Source organism: Argiope bruennichi, chromosome 4, assembly GCF_947563725.1.
Source record: "Argiope bruennichi chromosome 4, qqArgBrue1.1, whole genome shotgun sequence".
NCBI lineage: Eukaryota > Metazoa > Arthropoda > Arachnida > Araneae > Araneidae > Argiope > Argiope bruennichi.
This window is the reverse complement of record NC_079154.1, coordinates 139,147,876-139,163,099: the sequence shown is the minus strand read 5'-3', so window position 1 is coordinate 139,163,099 and position 15,224 is coordinate 139,147,876. Positions and strand designations below refer to the sequence as shown.

The window sequence follows — 15,224 nt, the reverse complement described above, 5'->3', positions numbered from 1 at the left end:
AACCGAGCATTTGCATTTTTAATAGCATATAAATAATCGAATTGATCCCTATTACAAAGATTCATGTACGCAATGTACAGAGCATGTAAAATATAATTAAAATAGCAAGAAAATTTGACGGAATCATGGACATGAAGTTAAATATATACGAGTTGACCTGAAATTGATTATAGATCAACGAATTAATATTATTATAAATGATATAATTTTTTTTTAAGATTTGCTTTCATTTTATGTACACATAAGGGTTTTAGATTATTTTAATACTTTATGAGAATATAGTAATGAGTATGAATATAGAGTAATACAGTATGAGTAAATAACAGAAAAATGAATATGAAATTAATAAATTTGAAAAGAACAGCAAAAAATTAAATACTCGCTAAAAGAATTTTTTAAAAAATGACATAGAGAAACAAATTGTTTTTTTTTTTAAATCAGGTTTTCTAATTTACTATCCTTTAATTTTTCTTGTTCATTTATCTTTCCTATTTTTGTTTTGCTTTTTCTTTTCTTTTTTTATCATTATTATTATTTTAATTTTTTTTTATTTATTCATTTGATTTATTTTACAATGGTCATCAAGTCTGATGAATTCAGATTGAGCAACTGAATGAGTCAAACATAATTTTTGGGAATTTTTGTTAAAGACAAATGACAGAACTATTTCGATTTTAATCAGATCTATTCCAAAAGCATTGTCTTGAGATCCTCGGAGTTTGACGCAAGTTATGGCTTCTTTCACATCAAAATGGAATTCCTTAAAGATTGCGATAGTTGACGGTATCCTTATTGTCAGTGAATAGAGATCTCTATTGACATCGCATCTGACGCAACGCCCTGCTGAATCCGAGAAACTTCCCGAGTGACCGGCAACACACGGATTCTGTCGTTCACCCGAAACGGGCATCGTTAACCTTCGGCGCTCAGTAGGCCATGGCAGCTGGACCGAGAAACGAATCCTTTCACATTATGCAAAAGAACATAAATATTTAAGTCTTTAAGGATACCCATCTAAAATATACCGTGCGAAAATATTTCGAACGATTCGTCTTGTTATTCTTACTGTTTATAAGCCGATGATCTCATCAATCACTAAGCAATGCTGCTCCATTTCAGACGATCTGGTAGAAATACCCTTTACATAGAGGATATTTCTCAGAATTCAAGTACATGCATCCTAAAATCTTCTTTTTTTTATTAAATTCTTTTCCATTCAACTTGGTTCTTTCTCATATTCTTAGAGAATGTACGGAAATCGTCCAAATATTCCTTCTCTCGTTCTTCATGACTTTTTATGTTTCTTTGGTGACGAATAAAACGAAATGAATAGGTTGAGAACAATGCCTATATGTAAGTCTGTATGTATACATTATTCAATTAAAATCCATTCATCTTCACATCATAAAGAAAATAAACAAAATATCAACATACTAACAAAAATGATTGTAGCGTGCTCTTGCATTTCACTCTGTGCAACTTCAATTTGTGTATTGATTTGCATGCATATTGCACTTCACGTCCAGCAGGAAATATACTATCATATACGAAATACAGAACGAGAAAGATCTGCAGTTTTCACAATATATATATATATATATATATATATATATATATATATATATATATATATATATATATATATATATATATATATATATATGAAGATTTTGAGGAATTCTCATGATTGTAGATGAAAAGCTGGCTGGTCTATACCGCACTTCATATCCTGTGCTTTCTGCTTAGCATTTGCATGTTATACAAGGAACCAAGAATACTCTTGAGCTTTTTCCGTAGATCGAATAGATCCACAATTCAATAAACAATCTGAAATTTTAAAGTCGGGGGGCACATACCAATCTATTTTTCCTGAATTATTTATTTTGGTTAGTTACTGTTTTTAAGTTACATTAGAAGGCGAATGTCATATTTTTAATAGATTTAGCACAAAATGTGACAAATATACGTCAGAGTCTCGCACAAAAATTCATTCCTTTAGTTGGTTGCGACGGATAGTCAATCCAGTAATGAAATGAATTGCCAAAGCATTTTAAATTTACATGGGAAGATGAACGGGAAATCTTTTAACGGCAGAAAATTTGAAAGAATTTGGAGGAAAACAGTCAAACAGTTTGTATCTCAAAAAGTCCCATCATTCGACTCCGCTGACGAGTCTCCAGCAGAGACGAAATTTAAAAGTTGGTGGTTAAAATGAAACAAATTATTTCATTTGCATCATCAAACACCAACTTCACTTGTGATCAAGTTTGTAAGGATCCAGTTTCGTGCGAAATGTTGACAGAACCACTTATTAAGATGACTTGTCTCTCTGAAACGAATCGGAATGACCCAGAGGCTGAGTGAAGCTGTTTTTACTCGAGGTCAGCTCTTGTTCGAAATTCACCGAACAACTCGACCTTGAAATGGCTCATACCTTGATCGGAGGGTAATTCAGATTGCCCAATTTACCTCGTGTGCTTTTTTTTCTCTAGTATTGAAAAAAAGTAGTCATTTGTTTAGGATTCTTATTTATTTTTGTTGTCCCTATTATTATAATTGACTTCATTGGATTATATAATTACGCTGCAGCTCTATTTTAGAACTTATAAATTAATAACATAAATAATAAGAATTTGTAGTTCTTAGAATTATTTATTTTAAATTTATAACTTGGAACGAAATATTGTTCCTCCTCAGAAATATGGAATAGATTTAAAGCTACAATATATCATAATAGATTTATTTTCGTATTTGTTCTCAAAGACTGTAAAAGTGGTATGTCCTTCCATTTTAGAGATTGCTTATATCTTTCGAAGTTCCATCTAAAATTATATATGAGACCCATTATTTACATATATGTTCCTCCTGAAGTGAATGATGATGAAAATAATTTAAATTTATTTTTCATTTCTCAAGTCTTAGATTTTTTAAAATTTAATTTAAATTTTGAATTTAATGAATTTACTTCAACATTTTAATGAAATTTATCGTAGAAACTTAGTTTTATCGCCATAATATAGCGGTTAACTTCACAAAAGCCATCTTCTTTTATTCGAAGACAGCAAATATTTTTGTTTTGTTACGTTTGTGCAAAGACTGGAATTCCTTTCCTTTTAATTTTTGCCCAGTCAAATTTGAATCCCATTTATTAGACCCAAATCATAGTTTAAATCTGATGTATAACTGCACTTCTTAAATTGACATGGTGTGAAATGAATTCGTCAGATTTTATTTCAAGATGGTCACACTCATCTCTCAAAACCATTGAGTGGTATTTAACTTCAATGGAAATAAAGAGTCAGAAAGAAAAGTCCAAATAAATTGGCGGTGAATTCATACAAACAAGTCATCCATAATTATTGAAATGAAACTAGGATTTGGCGATGTGAAAAATAGATTAAGCATCTTTCACTGATTGCTTAGACCAGCGACATTTTCTCTGCTAGCAGCAATACGGTCTTTCTTCCGTTGATACAAATCAAATGTAACTTGACAGGAAACTAATCTGACACTTTGCTTCCTTCCGAACGGATTGACTGCTCATTCGTACTTATTTGCTACACATCGGGTAACCTCGTTATTCCCTTCGTTTCATTGCTGCATGCTTTATGTTATGATCTCCCGCAATCAAAAACCGCACACAAACCTGCAGCTTTGATGTCAATGCCACATAAGCGATTTCATTCACCTTATTCACTGTCTTTTTTCAGTTATCATTTTCACGAACACGTGAATAGACGCATCAACAGGCAGCCGATCCTTTAACCGATTTTATCCACGGTTTGATGCTATTGTACAACTTGGATGCAAAAAACTACATACCAAATTCTGTTAGTTTAAGTTTTGAATGATCACATACAGAAACAAACAGGCAAAATCCCGATAATGGTTTCTTCGATGGACATCTAAAACGCACAAGTTCCTCAATATCTCGTTATTGCAATTTTGACGATTAAACTAAACTCATGCAGCATAGCATAAATACTCACACTCCGATAACATAACATTATCTCGGTCAAAGAAACTCACCTTTCTGAAGCTGAGGATGTCAAAGATGTGGGATAGCAACTTGGGGAAGAATTTTCCATCCTCTTTTGAAGGCTCTTCTACCTCATTGCCATTGGTGTCTTCTTCCTGGGCAGCCGCTGCGCTGACCATGACGAGGCACACTCCTAACAGTAATATCCACTTCCAAGACATTGTTGCTCCAGAATTTCTGCTGCCCTGTTCAGTAACTGCGAACGGAAAGGCATGAGTTCAGTTTCGAATAGGACAGACTGCATTTTATTTTCATGAAAACAGTGGGTTAAGGTGTTTCTTGAAATAAATAAAAAAGAACTTACTATACGTTTCTTTATATTTTGAACATGTTAAATTGCAACAAATCTTATTATTTATTCACATTATCTCCAGATCATCCTACCATTATAACAAACAAATGCTTTGCATGTTTCCATTCCCCCCCGGGGACACCTCGGAATGAGGATGAGATAGTGACGGCATTGTGGTTGGAGGGCACATGAAAAGGTGGGGGTTTGGCTCCTCCAATTGATGACAGGAAGTACTTCCTTATGGAAGGGTTTAACGTGGCCGGCCCTTAGAATTCAACCACAATCCCGACAATGTTGCTGTTGCGGTGGTGCAGTCAATCAGTATTTATTATCCATGTTCCTTCGGGCGGGTCGGTGAGTAAGTGATATGACTTATTATAAGTTTTCTTTATGTAGAGAGCGTGTTTGATTCTCACCAATAAGTTAATCATGCTTGTGACGAAGTGGAATCCGAAGTATGCATTCTGTTCGACGAACAAATGTATGATCGTAAACATAAGCAGTATTCTTGTTTGATAAAAAGCTTCTCAAAATTGTTTCTCTCCCTCTCTCTCTCTCTCTTTCAGCTGGAAAAAAAATTCATTGATTTCTTTTCTGTCCAAAATATTTTACCTTAACCTCAAATAAGAATAGCTATTTAGCGAATTTTAATGAAAGCTTTGATGGTTTCTAAGCTACTCCTGTTGCGTTGAATAATTTCAAGGAAGGAATGTTAAGATGTCGATGATTTTCACAACGATCGAATGTAGGTCTGCGATTAGAGAAACTTATCAAAAGGTGTTTTTCTCTGCTACCCTAGTTTTAGATTATGTAGTCACTGCATTGAATAAACTATTGATTTTAACTAGGAAATTATTAGCATTAATAAAGCCATAAAAAAGCAAAAGAGTCAGTTGGGAAAAGTTTTTTACTTTTCAATAACTTCGAACTTTTTATGTTCATAAAAATGAAATTTTAGAATCAAATTTTCACTAAATTCTTGATATTCCAGAACTCCAAAGTGTAATACAATTTTATATCCCCGATATTAGCAAAACATTTCAATACTTTCGCAACTAAAAAACCAGTTAATCAAATAATTTTAATCAAACGTTGGCTTCTTATGAACAATGGCAACTGACAGCAAATTTGAATGGCGGGGAATCAACCAGTAGCGATACTTTAAATAATGAATCATTATATGCATTTTAGACGTAAGTAGAAATGAACAAAAATAAGAAAATTTCCAAACTATTCTTTCATTAAAAATATCTGATTATGAAACAGTTCAAATGACAAAAAAAAAATCGAAATTTTATGATGTTCATTTCTGGAAGTTAACTATTGCATTTTTTGTTTTGAAAAGTAGTCAATATTTGAACTAGTCTGGAATTTAAATGCGAATTTAATATCGTATTTAAACTGAGATTCTTGCTATGAGAATATAAAACGCTTGTAAAAACGGTTTCAAGAATTTAATAGATAATTATCTTGTTTGAGATTCAGGATAAAATATATCTTTAATACACCCATTTTCATCTGAATATACTTCTTAAAATGCATTTCCATTTGCTTAATATTGCAGCCTTGAGCTGGCTTAACATTTTACTTATTATATAAAATGACAGCTTTTTTTTTTATTATTATTTACAGCAGTGGTCGGGACAATGACACAAAAATCACATAATGAGACCAGAGAATTGTGCAAATTAATTATATTCTGAAATACTAAAAACCGGTCCTCTCATTTTATTTTTTATTATGATTCTTCGTTTATTAAAAGTAAAATATGTTTATATATTTAAGAATATTAATCACTTTTTTAAAAAAATATTTAATTATGTTTATTAAAAAAATTAATCTTTCTTTAGTCTTTTTTTTTTTTCTTCCTTCTAAAAGGATACATTACAATTAGGGATTGCAATACCGGTATACCGGGATACCGAACACCGGTATTTTGAGCCATTTGTACAATTTTGTAATACCGGTATTCACAAGTTTAAAAACCGGTTTTTCGGTATTTACTAGAAATTTTTAAAATGGTCTCCACTATATGTTCAGGGATCGCGAACATAGCAAAATAGTATACATTTTTGTTTTTAAGTCTCCCTAACGGGCGAAATTAATTAGCTAATTAATGGCTTAATTAATTGCTTAAATCTAATTTAGAGGAACATGGATTATCCCTGAAAGAAAATATTGTATCCATAACGACTGATGGAGCAACAATTATGACAAAAGTTGGAAAGTTGATTGGTGCAAATCAGCAGTTATGCTATGCACATGGAATTCAATTAGAAGTAATAGATGCCAAAAAAATAAAGAACAGAAGAATCCAAATACTGTGGATATAGAAACTTCGGATTCCAACTTTGAAGAGAGTAAGAGTGAGAGTGATATTGACAATGAAGATAATGGCAATGTAATTGTTGAAGAAGATATTGCTAATGGCGATGAAATATTAATCTATCAAGAATTGCTTCCTATAATTTATAAAGTTCGAAAAATTGCTAAGATATTTAAACGTTCCCCTATAAAAAAGGATATATTACTAAAATATATACTAACTGAAAATAAAACAGAATATATGCTAATATTAGATTCTAAAACACGTTGGAACAGTTTACTCCTAATGATGGAACGATTTTTGAAACTGAGAAATCCAATCCCAAAAGCAATAATCGACTTAAACCTGTAAATTATTTTTTCAGATAGTGAATTCGACTTAATATCAGAACTATATCAGCTCTATTCCAATAAAACTGACTATTGAGGGATTATGTCGGAGAGATTCTAATAACAGCTAATGCAACAATAAATTTCATGTTGCAATCAATAAAAGAACAGCACACATCACTATCTGAATAATTATATATTACATTGAAAAATCCCACAGAAGAAAGGCATACCGAAATAGAAAATGTCTTATGATGTTTACATAATTATAATGATTTTAAAAATGAAAATGAAAAAGAAGAAAAGAAAATAACCAGTTGAAATCTGATTAAGTTTAGAGAAAATTTTCTTAAAATTTTTCACCCACAAACTTATTCACATTGAGAAGAATTCGGTTCAATTATTGAAGATTATGATGTCACTACTGTCGATAGAGAAAAGGAATTGTCTCTTGAACAAAAATTAGAATTAGCGATAGTTAAAAAAAATTCAATGAACCAAAATACAATACAGAAATCAGCTATATCCAAAAGCATCCGACGAGAAATCGATTTATTTGAAGATGAGGGACTTAGAGGTAAATACTTGAGAAAAAGTATATCGCGCATAGCTAACAGCACCACCAGCTAGCGTAGATGCCGAAAGAGCGTTTTCGACAGCTGGTAATTTTTACAAAAATTACTTTTCACGCTTAATGACAGTACAATTGATGCATTATGTTTTTTTAATATCACATTTCAAAAATTTGTAATAGTACCACAGACTGAATAGTGATATTTACACTTTTTGTGATTTAAATAAATAAGATGTTTCTTTACTTTTTTGTGATAATATACTGTTATAATTTATAAGTTACAAATTATTTTTTGTGATATTTACACTCTGTAACAAAACTGGCAAATAAAACAAAGAAACACCTGTGTTTTCTTTATTTTTCTAAAATTTCTAATACCGGTATTAAAACCGGTATCCCAGTATTATGATTTAAAAAATACCGAATACCGGTATTGAAATTTTGGTCCGGTATTGCAATCCCTAATTACAATATACTAAATAATATATATTATTGCAGCGTTATCTCTCGCACATTTATAATTCAAATTTTTGATTATTATATCATTTAAATTGTCGCCTCTGGCGATCAACTGATTCGCCGGATCAACAGCCGTTAAAATTTTCAATTAAATAATTTATTGAATACTTAGTTCAATAAATTATTAATACTGAGTTATTCAATTAAATACTTAGTCTTAATAGTTTTTTTTTCATTAAAATATTTTCCAGCATCAAACTTTTATAGGTAAATAATTTACGCTATTTTAGAAGCCTTACGGCATCCTGTTCATTTTACTGTGCATTTCCTTTATTTTCTATCAGCTTCCCTAACATTCGTAAAAGATGGATCTGATATTTTATCCATTTAACAATTACGCCTAATTTTTAACATAAAAATTCGTAAAAGATGGATGCAATCTGATATTTTATCCATTTAACAATTACGCCTAATTTTTAACATAAAAATTCGTAAAATGTGGCACTTTTCTTGATATTAATAGTATATTTTAAGCATGAATTTAAATATTTTACAGATTTTTCACAAGATTAAATAAATATACCACTTACTTTCCTTGAATCTGCTTTTCCAGTATTATTTGTATGAAGAACAGAAGTTTAATTTCTCAATTTCAATAATTTTTTATATTAAAATTGACAGTAATTCGTATTGCAAAACAGAAACAAAAAAAAATATTTGAAACTTTAAAAATGACTTTTAACAAAAACTAAGGTGTTCTTCCAAAATTCTTCCTCTTCTTTTTTTTTTTTTTTTTTTTAACTGTCCTTCATAATACATTTAATATTCAATTAGAATTCTTGCGAATTTTTACATTCTGGTTGAAAAAATACGTTTAAAGTAATTTTTTAAAAAATTAATTACATATGGAAAAATTTATTTGGTAAACTTAAGTATTATCATTGAAAAGATAAAACTCTAATTAAAATTTCAAAAGAACTCGAACCGACTGTAACGGCAGGCAGTAAAATACTAACACGCACACGCACACAACACACACACAAGCATACATTGATCTTTGTTAAAGATTAAGGTTAACAAGAAATGCTTAAGTAAAATTAATAAAAATGAGTGCTTGTTTTTGAGCTCTGATTACAAATTTGCTGAGAAAATAAAAGAAAAATAGGAGAAAGAATGTCATCAACTTTTACACACTTCTATTCAACACGTCTTGTTTCATGTTTACGAAAAAGAAATTTTGTAATTTTTTTTTTTTTCACTCGCTACGTGCTGTCCTGAAATTTTGAAATTTTACTCACGTATGTAGGCTTGAGAACATTGTTTTTGTATTCCCAGGTCTTAATTGTAAAATTGTCTTGTGTTACCTAATTTAAGTAGGATTCCATACGAATTTCGGAGGAATTTGTGAAAATGTTAGCTTAAAAAATATGTATAAAATATTCATTTAAATAATCAATAATATTTAATGAAGTAAAAAAATAGCAAAAAAAATCTACCTTTAAACACAATAATAAAAGTCTGTATTGAAAATAGTAATTATAAAATTTATTTATTGCGAGCTTGCCAAATCACTCCTTATTACATATTAATTATAATAAAATTAATTTATTTATTATATTTAGATTCGCTTCTAAAAAACACTGCATCTAAAATTACTTTTTACAGAGACATGAAAGACTTGAATACCTTTCACACAGAAGCATTTCCTCGATCCCTTTGCATTTCTAGAATGAAAGAACATTTGACGCTGCATTTTATTCAATTGCGTAAACTTATATTTTTTAATGATGTTGAGCACACTTATAAATTTGCAACTACCAAATTTTTTCCAAGCATTTCATGACTAAACTGGAAAATAAGATTCATTGAGCGTAATGAACAACAGATATCGACAATCAGTTCCAAAGGCACCACATGTTTATAAAACTATAACCGGAAAGCATTCTTGCTAATGTGTTACAAGTTGTGAACCTAACATGTAATATTTTTGCTATAAGGTAAAGTTTAGAGTAAAAGTTTAGTATTATTAAATTAAGTTCAGTGGTTTGAATTTGCGAAACAATTATAACATCAACATGTACACGATGAAACGCATCGGCGCTCTTTTCGTGATGCAAAATGAGTTTTAAATAGATAAGATCTACAGCCTTTAAGGAAAAATAAATTATCAGTCTTATTGGATGTCATTTGCAGTATTTTTTCATACTTCTAAACCGTAATATCGTCCAAAAATTATATATTTCTTGCTAAGGATTGAAAATTATGTGATGACAATCAATCACTATTTTTACGGACTTAGTACTCAATATTCAAAAACCCACCTGATAAGAAAATTTCTAAATTTTTCTTATATTCAAAACGATTTCAAAGGAGGATTTTTTTTTTCTTTTGACCAAATTACACTATTGTATGTGCCTCTGAAAGTTTCCACTTTAAAAGCATCCTTCATTTGATTCCTTTAATATTTTTTTCAATAAAACAAAGTATGTCGTAGTATCCGGAATGTCTCAAAAGTTATTTCTCAGTTCAAAATCTATGCTGGTTTCAACTCACCCTATTCAGTACATATCATATAGCTGTTTTCAAAAAATATTACAGATCAATAAATAATTATGTTAATGTAAGAATACATTAATTAATTGATACATACTAAGTTATACATCGCAGAAAATGTTGGTTCAATACAAGAGGTTCAAAAACTCCATAAGCATGTATGCAATTAGCAATGCTGAAATAAGGTCAATAAAATAATTCTAATTCGCAATTGCATAACAGTTTGCAGTTACTCTAAAAATGGGCCATTTTCGGCCCCCAGCGTCATCGCACTAGATGATGAGAGTACGCTCTAGACGATGGGCGGTATTTTATCTCATTCAGGCGAGTACATTAACTGAGAGAAATAAAAGTAGCACTAGTTCATGAAGAAACAATAGAAATGCATCCCCAATAAATGCCATAATGTATCCAATTTTCAATAAATCTCTCGTAATGCTTCCTTCATAGCCGCTCTACAGACAAGTCGAGATAAAGGGTGACAGCTTGCGTTAGCTGAAAAGACTTTGGAACTCATAGCGACAATAAATTATGGCAATTAGAGCTGTAAATTTCAGATTTTCAGACCAGAGAGATCTAATGGGAGAGGTTCAGATTCATCACAGTTAATTAAGAATGTCAAGTAAAAACTTATAAATACCGTAATTTTAATAATGTTTACTGCATTTATGCTAATTCCATAACGTTTTTTAAAGTAATATATTTATATATGATATAAACAAAAACAATAAAAAGTACTGAAAACGAAAAGCACAATTATAATTTGTGAAGAAATACAGAATATCCTCCCTTGCGATGAAAATAGCGAATAAATTATTTTTCAACGAAATCTTTTTTCATTTTTATTAAAGTGATGTGAATAAAAATTGTTGTAGATGGACCAGATAAAAGAAGCGTCATTTCGGATAATAAAGACAAATTTGATAACCCCAATTGTCCCGTCTCGTTTAATTTCAATTAGAAATTTCTAAGATTTTTAAAATTTGCGTCGTGTTTTCCAAAATTATAAGCTTGTGTTTTAATTTTCTAACAAAAAGTATCTAGGATTCGTAGTTTTTATTCAAATTTTTGTATTTTCTCTTTTTTACAAACCAAATATTTCTATGAAGTTCAATATTATCACGAAATTTTATCTAGCAACATTAAATAAAATTAGAAATCTTTTAAAAGTTTGATGAAATGATAAAATAAAAGAAGAGAAGTAAGAAATACAATATAAAAACACGTTCAATAATAAAATTACAAAAATATTTTTGGTAACCATGAATAATCAGTTAAAGATAATGCATCTAGAAACATATTACAAACGAAAGAAATCTTTTTATTATAATTATGCAGTGTGTTTTGAACTCTACTGACAAAGGTTATGGTACATATCAAGGCAAATGACTTTCGGTCACTATTACAGGGGGACCCGTTTCATTGAACAAAAAGGATAAAGTATGGAACTCAACTCCAATGAAATAAAAGTGCACTCCTGCTCAATAATAAATGCGAAATGGGCATAATTTCAAACTAATGTTGTGGGTCCCCTGGTCTGCGTCCTACTTGCTACTGAATGTGGGATCCTGCGCAAGACTTTTATTCGTGCAAATGTGATTTTTCCTTCGTGAATCAATTGTCTTAATTCACTTGTTAATAGCATCCTCCGCTTTTCGAGTTTGCAAACCCATGTTCTATTTCAAAAGGTTTTTTTTTTTTTTGTTGTTGTTGTTGTTGATCTATAGGTGATGCTTATGATTAAAAAATATATATACTAATTTTAAATATTTCCTTATTAATATTAAGAATATTGATATTAGTATGAAAATATTCTAATTAAATGTTTGAAAATTTTTATATCATTCGGAAACGATAATATATTGTTTTTTTTTCTTTTTTTTCAATAACGGGAATATTATTAAGGATAAAAATTTTGAGTATTTTTAAAACAAATGAAATTGTAATTTAAAAGGTTTTTAATGAATCAACAATATCCTGCTCTTAAATATATATAAATTGCTCATAACACACACACACACACACACACACACACACACACACACACACACATATATATATATATATATATATATATATATCATTAAATGATAAAAAAAAAAACTTCAATAATTCATAAAATGTTTATACTATTAAAAAAAAAGAAACAGAATAAACCTTAACTCAATTCCTTTCTCGCCAAATAATAACAAAGGAAATCTCTACCAAAACTCAAATAAATTGGAAATCTTTCGAGAACCAAAAGTTGTTTAGCTGAACCACTCACCTGTTCCACAGACGACACTGAGCGGGCATCTGTCGCACACTGTCCCCGCCGCTGAAGATTCCAAACCAGGAAGAGAGCAAGATGGAACGTGACCGTTACGATGTCTATCGTTCGACTGTTGCCTTGCGAGTTTTTGCTCCATCGTTGAAGAAGTCAACGACCTTGGCCGACGATATTGAGGGTCACTGGGGCGCGCCCTCCCTTCGGAATTCCCCTAGGGCACCGGGGCGACCGATCGACCACTTTCGGATTTCTTTGGAGGGTAGAAAGAGGAATTTTTCTCTTTCTTGAGAAGACTAATTACAGGTGAATCGGAATGCAGAATGCGACTTCGCTTCAATATCAGCATTATGAAAAAAATGATTTATTTTCCCGGTAAGTTTTGTGGGTGGCTCGGATGCTATCGGTTTGAATGGTCTGCGTTTATTTTGATTTTAGCTATGTAAAACAGATGCCTGAGGTACAGAAAACAAATCTGGTTTCCAAATCAGAGTTCCAATCAAAAATAAAATTGGGTAAACAAATTTCATAAAACGATATGTCTCAAAATTCTTCCTCTGAAACTATATGCTCCTTGTCACAAAAATAAAATGTGCATGGTGAATTTATGTTCATGTTAGATTTTTACAGCTTTACACAAGATGAAAATGAGTGTAAAGCTGTAATTATTATATTATACATATTCGTGTTTTATCATCTTGTTTAACATCAAGGGACACACATTTAGCGATATGTTCGGAACACATATTTATGCAATTGAAGGTTTTAGGAAGTTCACATTATGAGGATCCTGTTTGAATGATCACATTACGAAGCCTCATTCCATGTTTCAGATTTCAACACATATTTAGTTTTATGTCCTGTGTTAATGATTTATTTTCTAGCAATGTAATATTTTGTAAAAATTTATAAGTTCCTATTTATTTATCATGATTATCCTCCAAGTCAATAGAGAATTATAGTTAGAACATATGCTTAGTATTTTATGGATACTGTGGTGACTAAAGGAGCGTAATTAAACACATAGATGTCTGACCACATAAAAGACTTGATAAAGTATTAAAATCATCCTAATGACATATAATGCTTTTATAATTTATTTAGATGCATTTTCTTAACCGATTGGGAAAGTCTGAAGGAAATGAAAAAAATGTTTTTATTTCTGAATAAAATGGCAAAGCTAATATGAAACAATGAGATTCTGCATTGTTTTCATAAAGATTTCCATTTTCCTGAACGTGACCCTGCAGTCGCTGAACGAGTACCTCCTGTGACGAGCAGAAAACACTCTCTCAACGAGTAATGTTTTGCAGAATGAATGACAAGAAGACATTGTGACGTCATATTCAGGATTCGTTTGTTTGCGGCTATCAGTCCGTGTTTCAGCTAGCTAGAGAAAAAAAAGAGAAATAAATCCTTATTTTTGGATAAAAGAATCTTTGACCGTATGCAGGTGGGCTCTTGAATGCAACTCCTTGTAAAGCCGGAATCGACGAGACCAAGGTTCTGAAGCTAGAGGTGGATATCAACGACATCGATGAGGAAGATTATAGCCGGAAGTACGGCTCTGTCTCAACGGGTGAGATTTGTTCAGAAGAGGAGAAATAATCCTCAATACAGCAATAGCATTTATAGTGAAATAAGAGAGATGCGGAAAGTATGAGAAGTTTTTTGTATTGTACGTTCAGAAACATCACCCAAATAAGACAGTAGCAATGCGTTCTACAAATTCATTTAATGATATCTCATTTTCACCAAATTTTGAACATAGCCAAAAAACAAATCACTTTGGCCGATTTTCTTGTAAAAAATAGAATTCATTAAAATAATAAATTATATTATTATAAATTTGTTTGAGTTTTTTTTTCCATAATGAAATACATTGTCTTATTTGACATGAATTCCTATGAAAAAAAGCTGTTTTACTTAAGGCATTACGAGTAAGATTTGGGAATAAATTACGCTCGTGATGCGACGTTTTCATTGGATTGCCAACAGCTGCAAGAAGTTTCTTAAAATTCCCTAAAACTCTTCAGAAATTATAAAGATCATAAAGATTGCAAATTTGATTTTTGTGGAATATTTTGTATTTGGTTTTATTTTTGAAAGAATCTGTAAATATATCATTGTTAAAAAATTAAATCAAATAAATGGAAAACACGCTATGAAAAACAGAATAAATGAAAACCATAATCATCGCATGCATCTATAAAACCCGAAATCTTTCGAAAAATAAATTGGATCTTTCTATTAATATTTCTATCATTTGAATAATATCAAATACAAAAATAACATTTCGAAAATCCTATCGACACATATTGAATTAGAGAAATTCCGCAAATAACATTTTAATTGCTTAAATACATTGTTGCTGCAAATAACTTTG

General features: G+C 30.6%; 1 protein-coding gene across 2 annotated transcripts in view; it reads right to left on the bottom strand.

The window, feature by feature from the left end:
* LOC129965879 (sphingomyelin phosphodiesterase-like) overlaps window positions 1-12,953 on the bottom strand; it is a 55,760-nt gene extending 42,807 nt beyond the window's left edge. Inside the window, exons 1-2 of one of the 2 annotated variants that reach the window (XM_056080132.1) lie at window positions 12,839-12,953; window positions 4,030-4,235 (exon numbers count right to left, since the gene is read on the bottom strand). In XM_056080132.1, the coding sequence (XP_055936107.1) occupies window positions 4,030-4,200 (171 nt within the window). In that variant the 5' untranslated portion in view covers window positions 4,201-4,235; window positions 12,839-12,953. Of the gene's footprint in view, window positions 1-4,029; window positions 4,236-9,705; window positions 9,898-12,838 lie in introns of those variants that run through there. The other variant, XM_056080131.1, reaches the window with a different exon arrangement.
* Window positions 12,954-15,224: the final 2,271 nt, after the last annotated feature.